At 52.1% G+C, this 15,004-nt stretch overlaps 1 protein-coding gene across 1 annotated transcript in view; it reads right to left on the bottom strand.

Annotated features, from left to right (window-relative positions):
* The window catches only part of ARHGEF5 (Rho guanine nucleotide exchange factor 5), a 32,580-nt gene extending 21,315 nt beyond the window's left edge, over window positions 1-11,265 (bottom strand). Inside the window, 3 exon segments of the mRNA XM_070369068.1 lie at window positions 33-1,126; window positions 1,128-3,157; window positions 11,008-11,265. Of these exon segments, the coding sequence (XP_070225169.1) occupies window positions 33-1,126; window positions 1,128-3,145 (3,112 nt within the window). The 5' untranslated portion in view covers window positions 3,146-3,157; window positions 11,008-11,265.
* Window positions 11,266-15,004: the final 3,739 nt, after the last annotated feature.

The following is a 15,004-nucleotide window of genomic DNA, read 5'->3' as shown; positions in this document are numbered from 1 at the left end:
CGAGGTCACCGCGGTCCCGGCTCCGCACTCACCTACAGGGCTCTCGGGGAGGATGGAGGGTCTTCGCAGGCCCTGCCGGTGCCAGTCCTTGTGCTTACTCGACCCTTCACCAGGGACCGCCGCCGCCTCACTGCCGCCCTCCACTGGCCTTCTCGGGTCCCGTCGATGGGGCCAGCTCGATGCCTTCTCCAGGAGGATGTGGCCCGATTTCTCCGGCTGCCTCACCGGGCCTACCTCTGACCTCCTCAGGCCATTGCTTCCTTCCTGGGGGGCTGTTCTTCTCCAAGACCCTCTGGCAGGGGCTTCAGACTCTTCTGAGAGCCCGGGTTCAGAGGTGGGTCGCTGGACCTCTGGAGTCCATGGGGTGGTCGGGGAAGATGGGTGTAGAAGGGCCGTCATGTTACTGAAAGCCAGGCCCGGGGGCGTATCACTCTTACACCTGCCGACGGAAGCCAAAGGGTCGGTTGACCGGCCTGTGGCTGGAGGCCAGGAGACCCGTCCTGCAGAAGGTGGGGTGGAGACGGTCCACTCTTGACAAACAGGCCTCGGCCTGCCTTGATCCCCTGAGTTCACGAGTCCTCCCTGCGAGCTCCTGCCCTTCCCCTTGGACTTTGGGGGCAGAGGCGGTGGTTCAGTAGGAGAATCCAGGATAGGGACAGGAGGGAGAGGCTTGTAGATCCTTGAGATGCTCGACAAGACAAGGGGGTGGTGGGGCTGGGGGGCGTCGGGGGTGGGGGGTAACGGCTTGTTGTATCTCTGCCTGGAAGAGACAGAGTGCTGAGTGTGGGGTGGCACGTCCGGCGTGGAGGGCAGCGGTCGGTGCTCCCTCGCCACCAAGGGGTCAGGAATGTGGGCTGGGGGTACCCTGGGGGGGCCGTGGAGCCCCGGACCCAGGGTGAGTGGTGGAGGATGGCTGTACCGCTTCAGCATGGGGATCACCGCAGGGGGATGGCCATCTGGCTCCACCGTGGAGGGCTGGACGTGCCTTCTCTCCAGGGGAGGCAGGGGCGGAGGTTCATGGATCATCAGGTCCATGGGGGCTGCAGGGGCTGGGGAGGAGCCACAGGCAGGAGACCCGGGGGCAAAGGCCCAGTGCTTCGTGGGTCCCCACGGCTGACTGTCAGGGGCTGCCGGCCGTGGCTGGATTTGAAGCCGGTTCTCCAAAGTCCTGCCCCGGAGCGGGTGGTGAACTCGAGGCTTCCGGAATGATGGCACAGTCCCTTAGAGTTCTCCTGCCCCTTCTTGGGAGCACAGAGCCATAGATGACAGGTTTGGGAGGCCTCTGGGGCAACTCTGAGTGGGAGGAGGACAGGGATATTCCCGCCAGGTGTGGGGCTGGCTCTGTCCCATGAGACCCGGGGAAGGAGTTGCTCCTCACGGGCTGGACTGCTCCGGTGGGGCTGCCCAGGGACCCCGGGGGGTTGGCTCGGCCCGCCAAGGGGAAGCCGTAGCAGGCTGCTGGGGGAGTCTTAGGAGCCCCACGGGGAGATGGACTGTCAGTCGGGCAAGAGGCTCTGGAGGTTTCTGGAGAACAGGCAAGGACAGGAGGCTCCCTCCTGGGAGAGGCAGCCAGGGGACGGGCCAGCGGTGTGGCAGCCGTGCCAGGGGGTCCTTCAGGAGGACTGGGTGCAGCTGCCTCTGGGCTCCTTGGAGGGGTCGCAGAGGGACTGTAGGCAGAGACCACCTCTGCCCCCATGCCGCGTGCGGTCTCCTGCCCCAGCTCAGAGCCCTCTTGCTGGTGGCGATGAGCAGTTTCTGGGTCCAGGGACTCCTCGGCAGGAGAGGAACCAGGTAAAGAAAAGGGCTGGTGGGAGCATCCTGTGGGTTCTGGGGCAGGACTCGGAGCTATGGGGGATGGAACCTCGGCTCCAGGCTCTGTTTGAGTCCCCGGGATCCTGCTCAGGGGACAAGAGGCCTCTAGAGACAGGTCACGGGGAGGAGAGACCTCAGGGGCGACCAGAGCCAGCACAGTGGGACCCTCACGCTCTCCTTGTTCTATGCAGCTCTCTTCTCCTCCTCGGCTGGGTGTGTCCCCCTCCCCGCCCTCTGGTTCCTCCTCCAGTGACCCCACTTCTTCCTCCTGCCCCTCTGCTGCCTTGGCTTCCCACTGTGCACCCGGATCTTCGGGCTTTCCACTTCCTTTCTCTGACTTACTTGCTGAGCTTTGATTCTCCCCGTCCTGAGCACCCACCTCATTCTCCTCTGGCCCTGTTAACTCCCCCCCTTTCTGCTCCCCTTGTTCTGGATCCCCGTGGCTCCAAGTCCTCCAGTCCCACTCCCCATAACTTAGACCCCCCAACTCCTCCCCGCAGCACCACCCCTCTCTTTCTCCTGGATCTTTGAGCACCATGTCATTTTGCATCTGCTGCTGTTTCTGTCTCCCTTCTTCCTCTGCACCTTTAACCTGCTCTCCCATCTGCTCTGGAGCCCCGGAAAGCCCAGCAGAGCCAGCAGCCTCTCCCTGAGGTCCCCCTTCCTCCAGCCTCTCAGTTCCCTGGAGACACACGAGGCCTGGACTTTCCTGCCTGGCAGGTCCACACTCCGAGTCCTCCAGGGGCCGGCTGGTCTCAGCCGGGTGCTCGTCATCACAGGAAGGCCTGTGTCTGGTCCGGGCATAGGCGTTGGAGGATGTTTCCTCCTTCCCTTCTGCTTGTCCCGTTTCCAATATCAAAGACGTGAGTTCTGGTTTAAAGTCCACCTCCACGCTAGTGTCCAGATCCCTGGATACCGAGGCCGTGTCCAGACAGTCACCCTGGTCAGGGCAGGCCAGGAAATCCAGGGAAGCTGGCGTCCTTGCCTGTCTATCTTCCAGGCTCCAGGGCCCGGCCTCCTGGCATGAGGGGGTATCATCACAGGCCTCAGCCATCAGGGTTTCCTGGTCGGTCTCCACCTCTGGAGAGGCTTCGTTGAGGAGAGAGGTCATGCTCTCAGCTGCACGGTCATTCGCATCCCTCACGTGTCTCTGCTGGGTCTCCAAGAGTGTGCAGCCCTCAGCCCACTGACACCGCGGGTCCTCACCCTCTTCGGCTGCAGGCTCCAAGGCAGGGGTCTTGCTGCTCCTCATGGGAGCTGCCCAGATAACAGGGAATTCTGCTCTGGCAGGGATGGGAGTCGAGGCTCCATGCTGGGGCTCCTCCGCCTCCATCAGCACTGAATCCTAAAGAGGAATAAGAGACCAAGTTTCCACCCCCTCTTCCGCTTTATTTGTTATTTATCCAGAGGGACAGACCATAAAGAACAAGCATGGGGCATTTCTTTGGTTCCATTTGCAGTCATTCTTTGAGACAAAACGTCCTTCACAAAGTAAGCAGTGGCTTCTATAAAATTTATCATTGATTTGTTCATTTAATAAATATTTGCCGAGTCACCCTTTCAAGGGTGGGGCATTCAGTAGCAAACGAGGCAAACAGACTGTGTCCTCATGGAGCCTGCAGTCTTGTGAAGGAGACAGATGAAAACAATTACGTTAGGGCACCAGACCGCTGTCAGAGAGCTCCCAGCATTCCCCAGTGGTCATTAAGCTCTAGGTGGTATGACGTCATGGTGTCTCCCTGTCGACTCTCTGGACACCAAGAGTGACTCAGGCCCATATAACTCCCAAACAGTGTGAGGGACACACCCTAGATCTTACAGCCCAGAGGAGCAGTGTCTGGAGGGGAATCCTCCTTCTAAACTGCTGACGGGATTAAAACAGGTCTGGCCATTATGGCCAGTGCCTGAGATACCACAGCACCGTATAATCTCCTTTATAGAGGGTCTGAATTTCACTCACCTTATTTTACAGAGTGTCTAGCAAAGCCTGTGACTAATTAACAACAACAAAAAAATTGTGTTTCAATTATATAACAGCTTTAGTAAAGTGGAATGATAACTAGACTTAGATGAGAACCAGATGAGATTAGACAAGAACAAGAGTAGATACAAAGGGTACCCACTCCAATGAGGGCCATCAAACTGGGGACCCCTCACCATCTTACTCCCCCTTCTCTCTAGCATGAACTCATCTCATCACTTGTCATATTTTGATCTTCCCACCTCTCTTTGCTACTTTGCAAAGAATTTACAAACCAATGGAGAGGAATTGCTTCTGTTTCTTGCAGTTCAGAGCAACCCACACTTCCCTCTGTCCATCATCCCCCTCTGACTATGCCAGAGCACCCTCACCTCCAAGTGCCATCTTCTGTAGCCTGCCTTCTCAGGACCTGGTGCAGTGGGTTAGCTCATTCTCTAGCACCTTCACCTTCTCTGTTGGAACCATCCCACCAGCCTTTAAGCATGTTTGTGGCTTTCTTCTCTTTCCAAGATGTACTTGGAGTTCTTCACACCTGCTCTCCTCATATCCTTGCATCTCCTCTACCTCCAACCGAACTTTAAGGGCACCACTTTGCTCACCTCCCCTACAACCTTCAACGTGCTAACTCTAAACAAGACTCTGTGGATGCTTATTTTCGGTGGTTCTTGCCAGCATCTGACATTTGACACTGCAGTGGACACCAATTTGACATTACACATACAGGTAGTTATTTGTGAGACTACATTTTTTCCTCTTAAGTTTTCCCCAACCCTTTAATTGACTCATTAGAACTGACTCATTGGAAAAGACCCTGATGCTGGGAAAGACTGAAGGTGGGAGGAGAAGGGGACCACAGAGGATGAGATAGTTGGATGGCATCAAGGACTCAATGAACATGAGTTTGAGTAAGCTCTGGGAGCTGGTGATGGACAGGGAAACCTGGCGTGCTGCAGTCCATGGGGTCATAAAGAGTCGGACACAGCTGAGTGACTGAACTGACTGACTGACTGAACCCTCTAACTGGGTTACTTTGCTCCTCTTTGTAGCACTTATCACCTAGAGTTCACTTTATTTCTCCTTTGTAGCACTTACGCAATTGTAATTATGTAGTTACGTGTGTATTTTAGTTTATCATCAATCTCAAACAATGAGCTTCAGAAGATCAAGAACAACATCTGTTTTGCTCAATTGTCTATACCTACGACAGCTGACTCACTGGAAAAGACCCTGATGCTGGGAAAGATTGAAGGCAAAAGGAGAGTAGGCCAGCAGGGAATGAGATGGTTGGATGGCATCACCAACTCCATGGACATGAACTTGAGCAAACTCCAGGAGATAGTGAGGGACAGGGAGCCCTGGCAAACTGAAGTCCATGATGAGGTTGCAAAGAGTCAGACACGACTTAGCAACTGAACAACAGAATATAATACGTGACCCATACTAAGCACTCAGTAAATATTTTTCCATGATGGAATAAAAATTCTTGTTTCCCTCCTGGCTGACATTCCCCATATTTAATTGAGCATTAACTCCTCTGGATCCTTCCTCCTAAATCTCACTCAAGTCTGTGCACTTTTCTCCATCTCCACTGCTAGAGTCTGGTCCATGCGGCTGCCCTCTCGTACCCAGTTCACTGCAGCTGGCCACTGGCCTCCACACAGCTTCTCTTGCCCTCTTTCCAAGGCATTCTCTCCTTAGTGCCTGAGTGATCAAAGGCCCCACTTCTGGTTAAATTTCTTCAGTAGTCTCTAACTATTGGAGTGAAACCCAAATGTATATTTTGGGTAGCATGCCCTCCACAACCTGGCCTCTGTCTTCCCTACAGCAGCATCCTTGTCGGTCACCACTTCCCCCATCCCACTGGCTTCCAGAGCCTTCAGCTCCCCTTCCTGTCACCTGGAGGCCTTCACGGGTGTGGCTCTGCGACCTGGAGTCCTCTTCTCCTGCCCAGAGGACACTTGACTACTTCTTTCACACTTGGAGTTATGCATATAGTGTCTACTTTCTGGGCCAGACCATGAGCTTCAGGAAAACACAGATGCTGCCATGTTAACTGTTCAATTCCTTCTTCCCGCAGCTTAGCTGGCCCTCAGCAAAGATTTATTGCACAGATGAAGGAAGGAAGAACATAGACTTACAAGAATGTTGTCCAACTTTTAGTTCTGCCTTTTTCGTATCTTACTAATTTTAACATAATTGTAGAAATCATGTAGTTGAACATTTTTTTTCTCTTATTCTCAGAAAGGGGATAATATATGCTGTTTGCAAAGAGTCCTAATAAAGATTAAAGAAGGCAACATAAAAAATGAAGAAAAAAAAAAGGATTGGTAACACTGGTGGTAGCAGACATGTCAGGAATTGTATGTGTCTTGGGAGAAAGAAAGTGTAAGAGGCAAATATTGGATTTATGAGCAGGATGGACTTTTGGAGACACACAGAAAATTTTGCCTAATCTACAGATGAGGAAACTGAAAGTCAGCTAACCTTTAAGTTTCCTGAGTACAGGTGAACTCAAAACATGGTCTCCTGACTTCAGTCTACCATGAGCAACTGGAAGTCCAGCTGTAAGAAAGCTGGCCAGTCACTAGTCTAGAGGAGACCCTGGGGCCCTATAGAACTCACAGCTCCACCTGGACTCACCCTTCCCTGTCTGGTCTAAGCTTAGAGAGGAAACCCACTACCCCCAATGCTGGCTCTCTTGCTGAGATATTGCACGTGCATAGACACTCACATAAGCACACACATGCATGCACACACACACACACACAAAACACTAAACCACCCTTGCAGACTCTACAGGGACAGCTTGACATAACCAAATGAGCATGTCCCTCGCCACCCGGCAGCTGTCGCATGAGACAAGCTCCTGGTCACTTCACACAGGTACCATCTCTATGGGCTAAAGGGCCATGTCTAACACAAGCATACTGTGTACAAGGGCTTTTATGTCCTTTTCCAGTTAATTGACACAGTGTGTGATTTGCCCCCGACACTCAGCCTAAGTACAGAATAGTATAATCACTATAGATGATCCTGCAGTGACGTGACCTTCTTCTCCCAACCGCACATTAAATAATATACCTGCTCACCGTGAACACTTTCTGAAACTTGGCTCCTACCTGCCTAAGGCGACCCAGTGATTAAATCTGTAGTCTCGCCTCCCTAACATGTGTATTGTCCCGGTCCTATACCCATACACAGGCTTCCCTGGTGGCTCCGTGGTAAAGAATCTGCCTGCCAATGCAGGAGACGTGGGTTCGATCCCTGGGTGGGGAAGATTGCCTGGACAACTCCTTCCAGTATTCTTGCCTGGGAAATCCCGTGGAGAGAGGAGCCTGGTGAGCTCCACGGTGCTGCGAAAGAGTCTTCGCGACTGAACAACAACAACAGACCCAAACACTGTCACGTCCTCAAGCAAGCAGCCTCTAAATACATAAGCGTGTTTCTGCTACATTCAGGTTGTTATCTACGGACAGTATGTGCTGCACGAACATCTTCCGTTCCATTCTAGTCAGTGTCTCCCACTGACACTATTCTCAACACCATCTTTACCCCTTTGGCATTACTGGTGGTCACCGGCTCAGCCCTCATATGCCTCAAGGCTCCACTGCCACCTGCCAGCACATCCCCAGCCTGCCCTACTGTCCCTGAAGCCCCAGGGCCACTGCCTGCGGTGCCCTTGGAGCCATCACTGCTGTCTGGAGTGGTACAGGCCCTGCGAGGCCGCCTCCTGCCCAGCCTGCGGCCCCCTGGACCAACCCGGGCGTCACCTGGACCCCACACAACAGTCCTGTCCCCAGAGGATGAGGACGATGTGCTGCTGGTGCCACTGGCTGAACCTGGGGTCTGGGTGGTCGAAGCGGAGGATGAGCCACTGCTGGCCTGAGGTGACCTAGCTCCCTTGGGCATTCTGTTCACAGGGACAGCAACCCTATAGAGGGCAGCTCAGCTTCCCATCCACTACTTCCTTCCCTGTCCCTCAGTCTGAGGGGACTTGATGGGCCTCCTGTTGATCCCAGGTAGCTGCTATCAAATTAGGTGTCCCTCTTCGTCCTGTGCTATAATCTTATGGGAATCAGGCATTACAAACCAAGAATGTATCAGAGCTAAAGGAAATCTGTAAAACTTGGTTTTACTCACATAAAGGCATCAAGAGAGAGATTTTTTTGCACTTCCCATTATCTTAAAGCCACCGCCTCATCACTTTCTGCGCTGGGGATGAATGATCATCTTTATCCGAGTACAGGCAAAGACAGAGCATGGCACCATGGTGACCTGGTCTTCCTCCAGGCCAGGGTCATTTTTGCATCTGCTGCCCCTGTTCACTTATGACTTCTTTCAGGACAAAACTCCAAGTCACCCACATGACAGTGTGTGACAGAACTCAAGAACTCAACCCTCCCCCCATAAAGCCCCCAATACCTTAGCTCAGGTCTATTTCAATTCACCAGATGTGAATTTGTATTTCAATGATATCCCTCCTCCTCACCTGCACCCCTCATCACACTACTGCTTCTTCAGTCCAACGCCAAGTACCAAGTGTACTTCTGGAGAGGATTTTTCAGCAGTGTTAGTTTCAAATATCCTGACTTACACCACAAATCACTGAAGTACTCTCGCGATTACAGTACTTCTGCATTTACACTGTGTCATCTGTATTCTATTTTAGGAAAATACCAACCAAATCAAAAGACACAGTCTCATTTTGTTTTCAAAAATAAGACCCATAGATGGATGCCTTTATTCACTGTTTGACATTACTGGCCTCGATGCTACATCAAAATAAGAGTAGCTTTCTGGACCGTTATCTGCTAAGACATGTGTTCTACCTATCCGAGGAAGATAGAACCCCCATCATTGAAGTGAAAAACTGTAATGCTGCTGCTGCTGCTGCTAAGTCGCTTCAGTCGTGTCCGACTCTGTTCGACCCCATAGATGGCAGCCCACCAGGCTCCCCCGTCCTTGGGATTCTCTAGGCAAGAACACTGGAGTGGGTTGCCATTTCCTTCTCCAATGCGTGAAAGTGAAAAGTGAAAGTGAAGTCGCTCAGTCATGTCCAACCCTCAGCGACCCCATGGACTGCAGCCTTCCAGGCTCCTCCATCCATGGGATTTTCCAGGCAAGAGTACTGGAGTGGGGTGCCATTGCCTTCTCCGGAAAAACTAATAAACACCTCTATTTCCTAATGTCTAAAAATATTGCATCATCCACTGCTTTGTAGCATTTACAGTGTCATCTATATTCTATTTTAGGAAAATGCCCACCAAATCAAAAGGTATGTTCTCATTTTGCTTTCCAAAATAAGACCCATAGATGGATGCCTTTATTCACTGTTTGACATTACTGCCCTTGATGCTACATCAAAATAAGAGTAGCTTTCTGGATCACTAACTGCTAAGATCTGTGTTCTACATATTTGAGGAAAGCCCCACCATCCAAGTGGAAGCTGTAATAAACACCTCTATCTATTCCCTAATGTCTGAAAACACCACATCATTCACTGCTTTGTAGCCCCAGTGGGCTTACACAGACCATCATTAGTGGCAATGCTAACACAGAGCCCACAAACCCACCGGTGGCCCTGGTGCCATCCACACAGAAGTGTGAGTGACCTGTTTGTGTCCTTAACATAGACCCTGACGGTCACCTTGTTGACACTGTACGTGACCAGCTCCAGTTTACTCCACAGACATGGTGAGTGACTCACCCGTCTGCACCAAATGCTGTAAATCATCTGCTTGGGTCTACACCACTTGAGTAAGCCGGATCCCGTCCTTGTCCACACCACAGTGTGACTGACCACTCCAGACACCACGAATGACATACTCTTTGTCTATCCCACAATCACTATGCTTAATGAGGCCGCAGACAACCCCAGACAGACCACATTGTGGACAGCCATACACTCCAGGAACCCCGAAATGATGCAGACTCTTGACTAAGAACCACCGTATCCTTCTGATAAGAGATTCCTCCTCTCATCTCCTGCCTGCTCTTTCTGCCCCACCAGGACAATGACCTACATTCCTCCTGTGGGACAGTCTCATTTGATTGACGCCCCACATCCCTTCCCCTCCCCAGCCCCCCAAGAACCCCCTCCAAGGACATGGTTCCAATTTCAGGCCCACAGACTGGCGAACAGATGATCCCCATTTTGCCAGGGCCTGGGGGTGGGGGGTGGGGGGGCGGGTAGGGAGCTAAACCAGGAAGTCTGAACAAGAGGCCACATCAGGAGCTCTTTAGTCAGGGGCTGGGAATTCTGGAGTCGACACAGGATGCAAGATCCTGGACAGCAGTAGGGGAACAGAAGGGGACAAAAGACAGAAAACTCACCCTATCTCCCTTGTCTGTCAGACACACCCTTCCCCTCAATCTGACAAGAGGCTTGGCCAGAGTTCACGTCTAGGCAGACAGGAGGGCAAATCTGCCTTGGGAATCCCAGATTCAGGAAGGCGAGCAGGGGCTTAGATCTGAGAATTGCGGAACGGAGTTGGGAGGGATGCTCCGAATCGGGGCTCAGAAGGGTGTTCTAGCACCCCCGCCCCCACCCCAGCTCTGAACAGCTCCCTTCCTACCTCGCCGGGTTCTGAAGGCAAAGCTAGGATCCGCAAGAAGCTTTGGGAGCCCTCCCCGGGTGTGGGGAAACAGGGGAGGGGGGCAGGGCGCGAGCCCTTGTTTACAGGTTGAGGCACCTCCTCGGCTCCCAGCGAATAGCTTAGACACACACACAGTAGGCGAGTCCACAGGCAGATAAGCGAAGGAAGGCCCGGCCCGAGTAGGAAAAAGGAGACGGCAAAAGACCTCCAGGGACGGCGTCCGTCCACAAAGGGAATCTCGGCTACATCTTATTACAGGAGCGGGCTTTCCCCAGGGCCTGGACTTGGAAAAAAGAGCCCTGATTACCGGCCCGCGGAACATCTTAGGGGCAGGGTGCCCATTTCCGAGGCGGGGAGCAGGCCGGAAGCAAAGTTTTCCAGGCAGGAGCCCTTCCTCCCGCTTCTCTCCCCTCTCCCAGACCAGGTGCTCGGGCCCCGCACCCCACCTCCGCCCACCTGCCCGGCGCGCTCCCCGCCACTTTGTGGAGCCCGCGCCCCGGGAGCCCGCGGGGGCTGCTCCCAAGGTGAAGGCCTCGATTCCCGGGCTTCCCGCTCCCTCCCTTCCCCTCCGCCGGCGCGCCACAGACGCCCGCCCGGAGCCGGGCACCGGGCACCCACCTGGGTCAGTGTCACATGCTGTCCGGGCGCCCCCCCGCGTGCCCTCGGGTCCCCCGCCGGCCGGCCGTCCCCAGCGCAGGCCCCGGCCGCCCCGCCCGGCCGGGAGGGAGGGATCTAGTTCTCCTCGGAAGTTTCAGGTGAGGAAACCAGGGACACACCTTCCTGGGGGAGGGCCGGGGCCGGTCCGCGCCGCGGCCTCATTGGTGTGAAGGCAGCGCCCGCGTCAGAGCTGGGAAGTGCCGGCCGGGCCGGGCCGGGAGCCCGGGGCCGGGCGGGGAGCCCTGGGCCCGCGGGCGGGCCCGAGGGCGTGGGAGCGGAGAGCGGACCGCGGGGCCTCCCCTGGGCCGGCTAGGTCTCTCAGATCTGCCTGGTTTCTTCTCCCGGGTGTTTCTCCAGGTCTTTACCTGAGCTGGCCCCTGACCGGCCCCCGCTTCGGTGTTCTTCTGATGCTCACCTCTTGGCCAGTCTGTGTCTCTTGAGTTTTTCTGTGTTCTTCTGTATTTGAGTCTTTATCATGAAGCCTCAATGTTAATTTCTCTTCCTTGATGGCTACCAGTCTCTTCCTACATGAGGAAGGGTGTATCCGGCTCCTTTTTCACTTTTCTGCCTGCACTCCTGCCCCCTACTCCTCAATCCCCCAGTTCCCCATCTTTCCCTTTCCTCCTGGCTTTTGACTCCCTAGGAGACCATCTCTCCCAGTGCCAGGCCTCTCCAAAAGAGTTTGTCCATGTCTTTTCTCTTTGTATGATCTGAGTTCACATCTCTCAGGATATGGGTTCCTTCTGGCTTCTTCCCAGGACAAGTATGTGTGTTGGTATGTAAGTATCTAAGCCTACATCTCAGGCGTGTGCATTTTCTCCTGCCTATATTTTTTTCCTCTGATGTTTTCAGGGAAACTTTGTGTTTTCTGGGTCTCTGAGACCAAGGTTGAGTGGGTCTGTCTTTATGCCTCTTCACAGACTTCAGGGAGGACTTCCTTGGTAGCTAGCTCAGCTGGTATGTCTAAAATGCGGGAGACCTGGGTTCAATCCCTGGGTTGGGAAGATCCCCTGGAGAAGGGAACTACTACCCACTCCAGTATTCTGGCCTGGAGAATTCCATGGACTCTATAGTTCATGGGGTCACAAAGAATCAGACTCAACTGAGTGACTTTCACTTTCATAGACTTCAGGGAACCCATAACATTCTATGGTATAGTCCCCTATGCACGTAGGGTAAGAATCCCTCATGTAGGGGACAGAGATTTTTGGTATGTTCATTTCAATTAGATCAGCCCCTAACCTCACTCCTTACTCCAGGGGTTTCCATGAAATAAGTCCATGAAATTTCCATGAAATAAGTCAAGCGTGTTAAGTTGCTTCAGTCGTGTCTGACTCTGAGTGACCCCTGGACTGTAGCCCACCAGGCCCCTCTGTCCATGGAATTCTCCAGGCAAGAATACTGGAGTGGGTTGCCATGCCCTCCTCCAGGGAATCTTCCCAACCCAGGGACTGAACCTGCCTCTCCCGTGGCTCCTGCATTGGCAGGTGGATTCTTTACCACTAGCATCACTTGAGAAGGTAAGTAGAATCTTAATGGGCTTTCTGACTGTTTTGTTCTTAGGACTGCCATGGTCTATAAGCCCAACAGCTAGTTGGTTAGACCATTTCCAGATTACTGTGCCCATTGGCTACTGCACTGATCCCAGCTGACCAGGCCTACCAGCATTGGAACAGGCTTTAGGACAGAATGCCACTTGGTCTCTTCTCCAATAGGGTCCTGATACATGTCTATATTTAAAGAATGTGCTACTTTGGCTGTATTACTCTGAGGAGTTAAGCCCTGAGTAGTCCAGAAACCTTTAACCTACTCTGAGCTGCTGTGTAAGGTGTGGGTGGACATGGGGAAAACCAGGACTCAGAGTTAAGGTGTGTAAGCACAGGTCTCTCACTTGCCATACGCTCAGCAAGAGGAGAAGATTGGGGAGTGCAGTTAGTCAAAAAGTTTAAGCTAGAACTGTCTATTTCTCAACTGGGAGAGAGAATTCAGTCCAGAGTGTGAGATAGCCCTTGATTTCTAATGGCTGAGCTGAGCCAGTTGGATCCTGGGCAGAAGTGACTGATCTCTGCTGTTTCGTCCTATCTCCTGGGAGTGGGTAGTGTGGTCAGAGGTGCTGGGACTGCCTTCTTCTTTAATCTTTTGGCTGCGCCATGCAGCACATGGGATGTAGGATCTTATTTCCCCAACCAGAGATCAAACTCATGCTCCCTGCATTGGAAGCACAGAGTCTTATCACTGGCCCACCATGGAAGTTCCTGGCACTGCCTTCTAAACCAGCCTGATTATTCTTCCTGCTCCACTCTGACTTCCCTTGGTTCTCCTTCTAGCCCTTCATCTTCTCTGAGTGTCAAGTCTCAGAGACTTGACCTTCTCTTAATCTGCCAGCTTTGACCTATCAGCGTTTGTTTTTTTTTCTTAAGTCACTACCCTTGAGTCAGTGATCTTGGGGTCATTGAGAGTTAGGCATACAAGGCTTGACCTGACTTTTCAACTAGTAGTAAGATGTAGGAAAGCTGAAAATTACCACTTAGGGGGTTGATTCTCCCCATGGAGCAACACTGTCTGCAGGGTATTTGCAATGTGGGAATCACCCAGCACTCCAGTTTTCTCTTCCCTTCACTGTGCATAGCATTCTTCTTCCTTTTCTCTTTCCCATGTTCTTGGTGAGTGGGCTTCTTAATAAGGCCAGTCATCCTATTCCAAGATCTTGATATTTTGCTTGGGCCGTTTCCTCTATAAAGGACCAGAAACGAGAGAGAATGATACAGTAGAAAGAGGATGGAATTTAGATTCAGATACGGGTGGATTTGAATCCCACCTTCACCACTTTTCAGTGGCTCAGCAGGTATAGAATCCACCAGCAAAGCAGGAAACACAAGAGACATTGGTTCAGTCTCTGGGCCAAGGAAGATCCCCTGGAGAAGGAAATGGCAACCCACTCCAATATTCTTGCCTGAAAAATTCCATGGACAGAAGAACCTGGTGGGCTACAGTCCAGTGGGTCGTAAAGACTCAGACATGACTGAGAACATGCAGCACAGCTCACCACTTACTTAATGCAAAAATTTGGGATTATTAACCTTCCTGTGCTTCCTCTTTGTCCTTCTATGCTTCGTTTTTCTACTGTCTTCTGTGGGGAAAGTAATATTTAATAATACCTACCTCCCTAGGTTGTTGTGGCGATTCACTAAGCTAATATATAGAATCACCTTAGTACAAGGGTAGAAGGTGATTGATATGGGCTAGTTTTCTTTCCTAACAGTGCCTGATAGTTATGCATGTTAAATGCATTTACAATAAGAAAGCGATAAGAGCTGGGAAAGGTAAACTAATTCAAAGTAAAGTTATTTTAAAATGAGAGATGTATTCAATGGGGGAAAAAAAAGGTTCTGGATTTGGGGAAGGTGGTGCATTTTAACTGGAGTCAGTGCCTTTGAAATCCAGCACAGTGTGGGAAGGACAGGGAACTGTCCTGTGTAGTTCTAGGGTTTGAGAGCAAAGGGATTATTATAGTGACCTTCTGGAGCATCGGATTTCTCCCCCGGGCTGTCGCTGACCTGACCAGATGTCCTCCCGGTCCCACCATCCCACAGTGTTGGCTCTGTGGCCTCCCATTTAGTTAAATGACCCTCAGCTCATCCAGGATCAGTTCTTTCTATACTTCTCTGGCCTTTCTGATTCTGCTTTCTACCTGATCCCCGACCCACCTTTGAATGATTTTGAACTCAGTTCTTTTCTTAATTTGACCAACTGTGGTCTCTCCATCTTTCTCCTTTAAATCCACCCTGACTTGACCAGTGTGGTTCTTAACTATCCTGTTCTATTCTGATGAACGTGTTTTTCTTTCTCACCCTTGGTTCCCCTTTATTTCTTTTCTCAAACTTTGCACATTGGCTCTACCCTGAATGTAATGCTATTCAAGGTGTAAATAGTGATTGCCTACACTTTTTTTCCCTTC

The sequence above is a fragment of the Bos mutus genome, chromosome 4 (genome assembly GCF_027580195.1).
Source record: "Bos mutus isolate GX-2022 chromosome 4, NWIPB_WYAK_1.1, whole genome shotgun sequence".
Taxonomy (NCBI): Eukaryota; Metazoa; Chordata; class Mammalia; order Artiodactyla; family Bovidae; genus Bos; species Bos mutus.
This window is presented reverse-complemented; position numbering and strand designations above follow the sequence as displayed.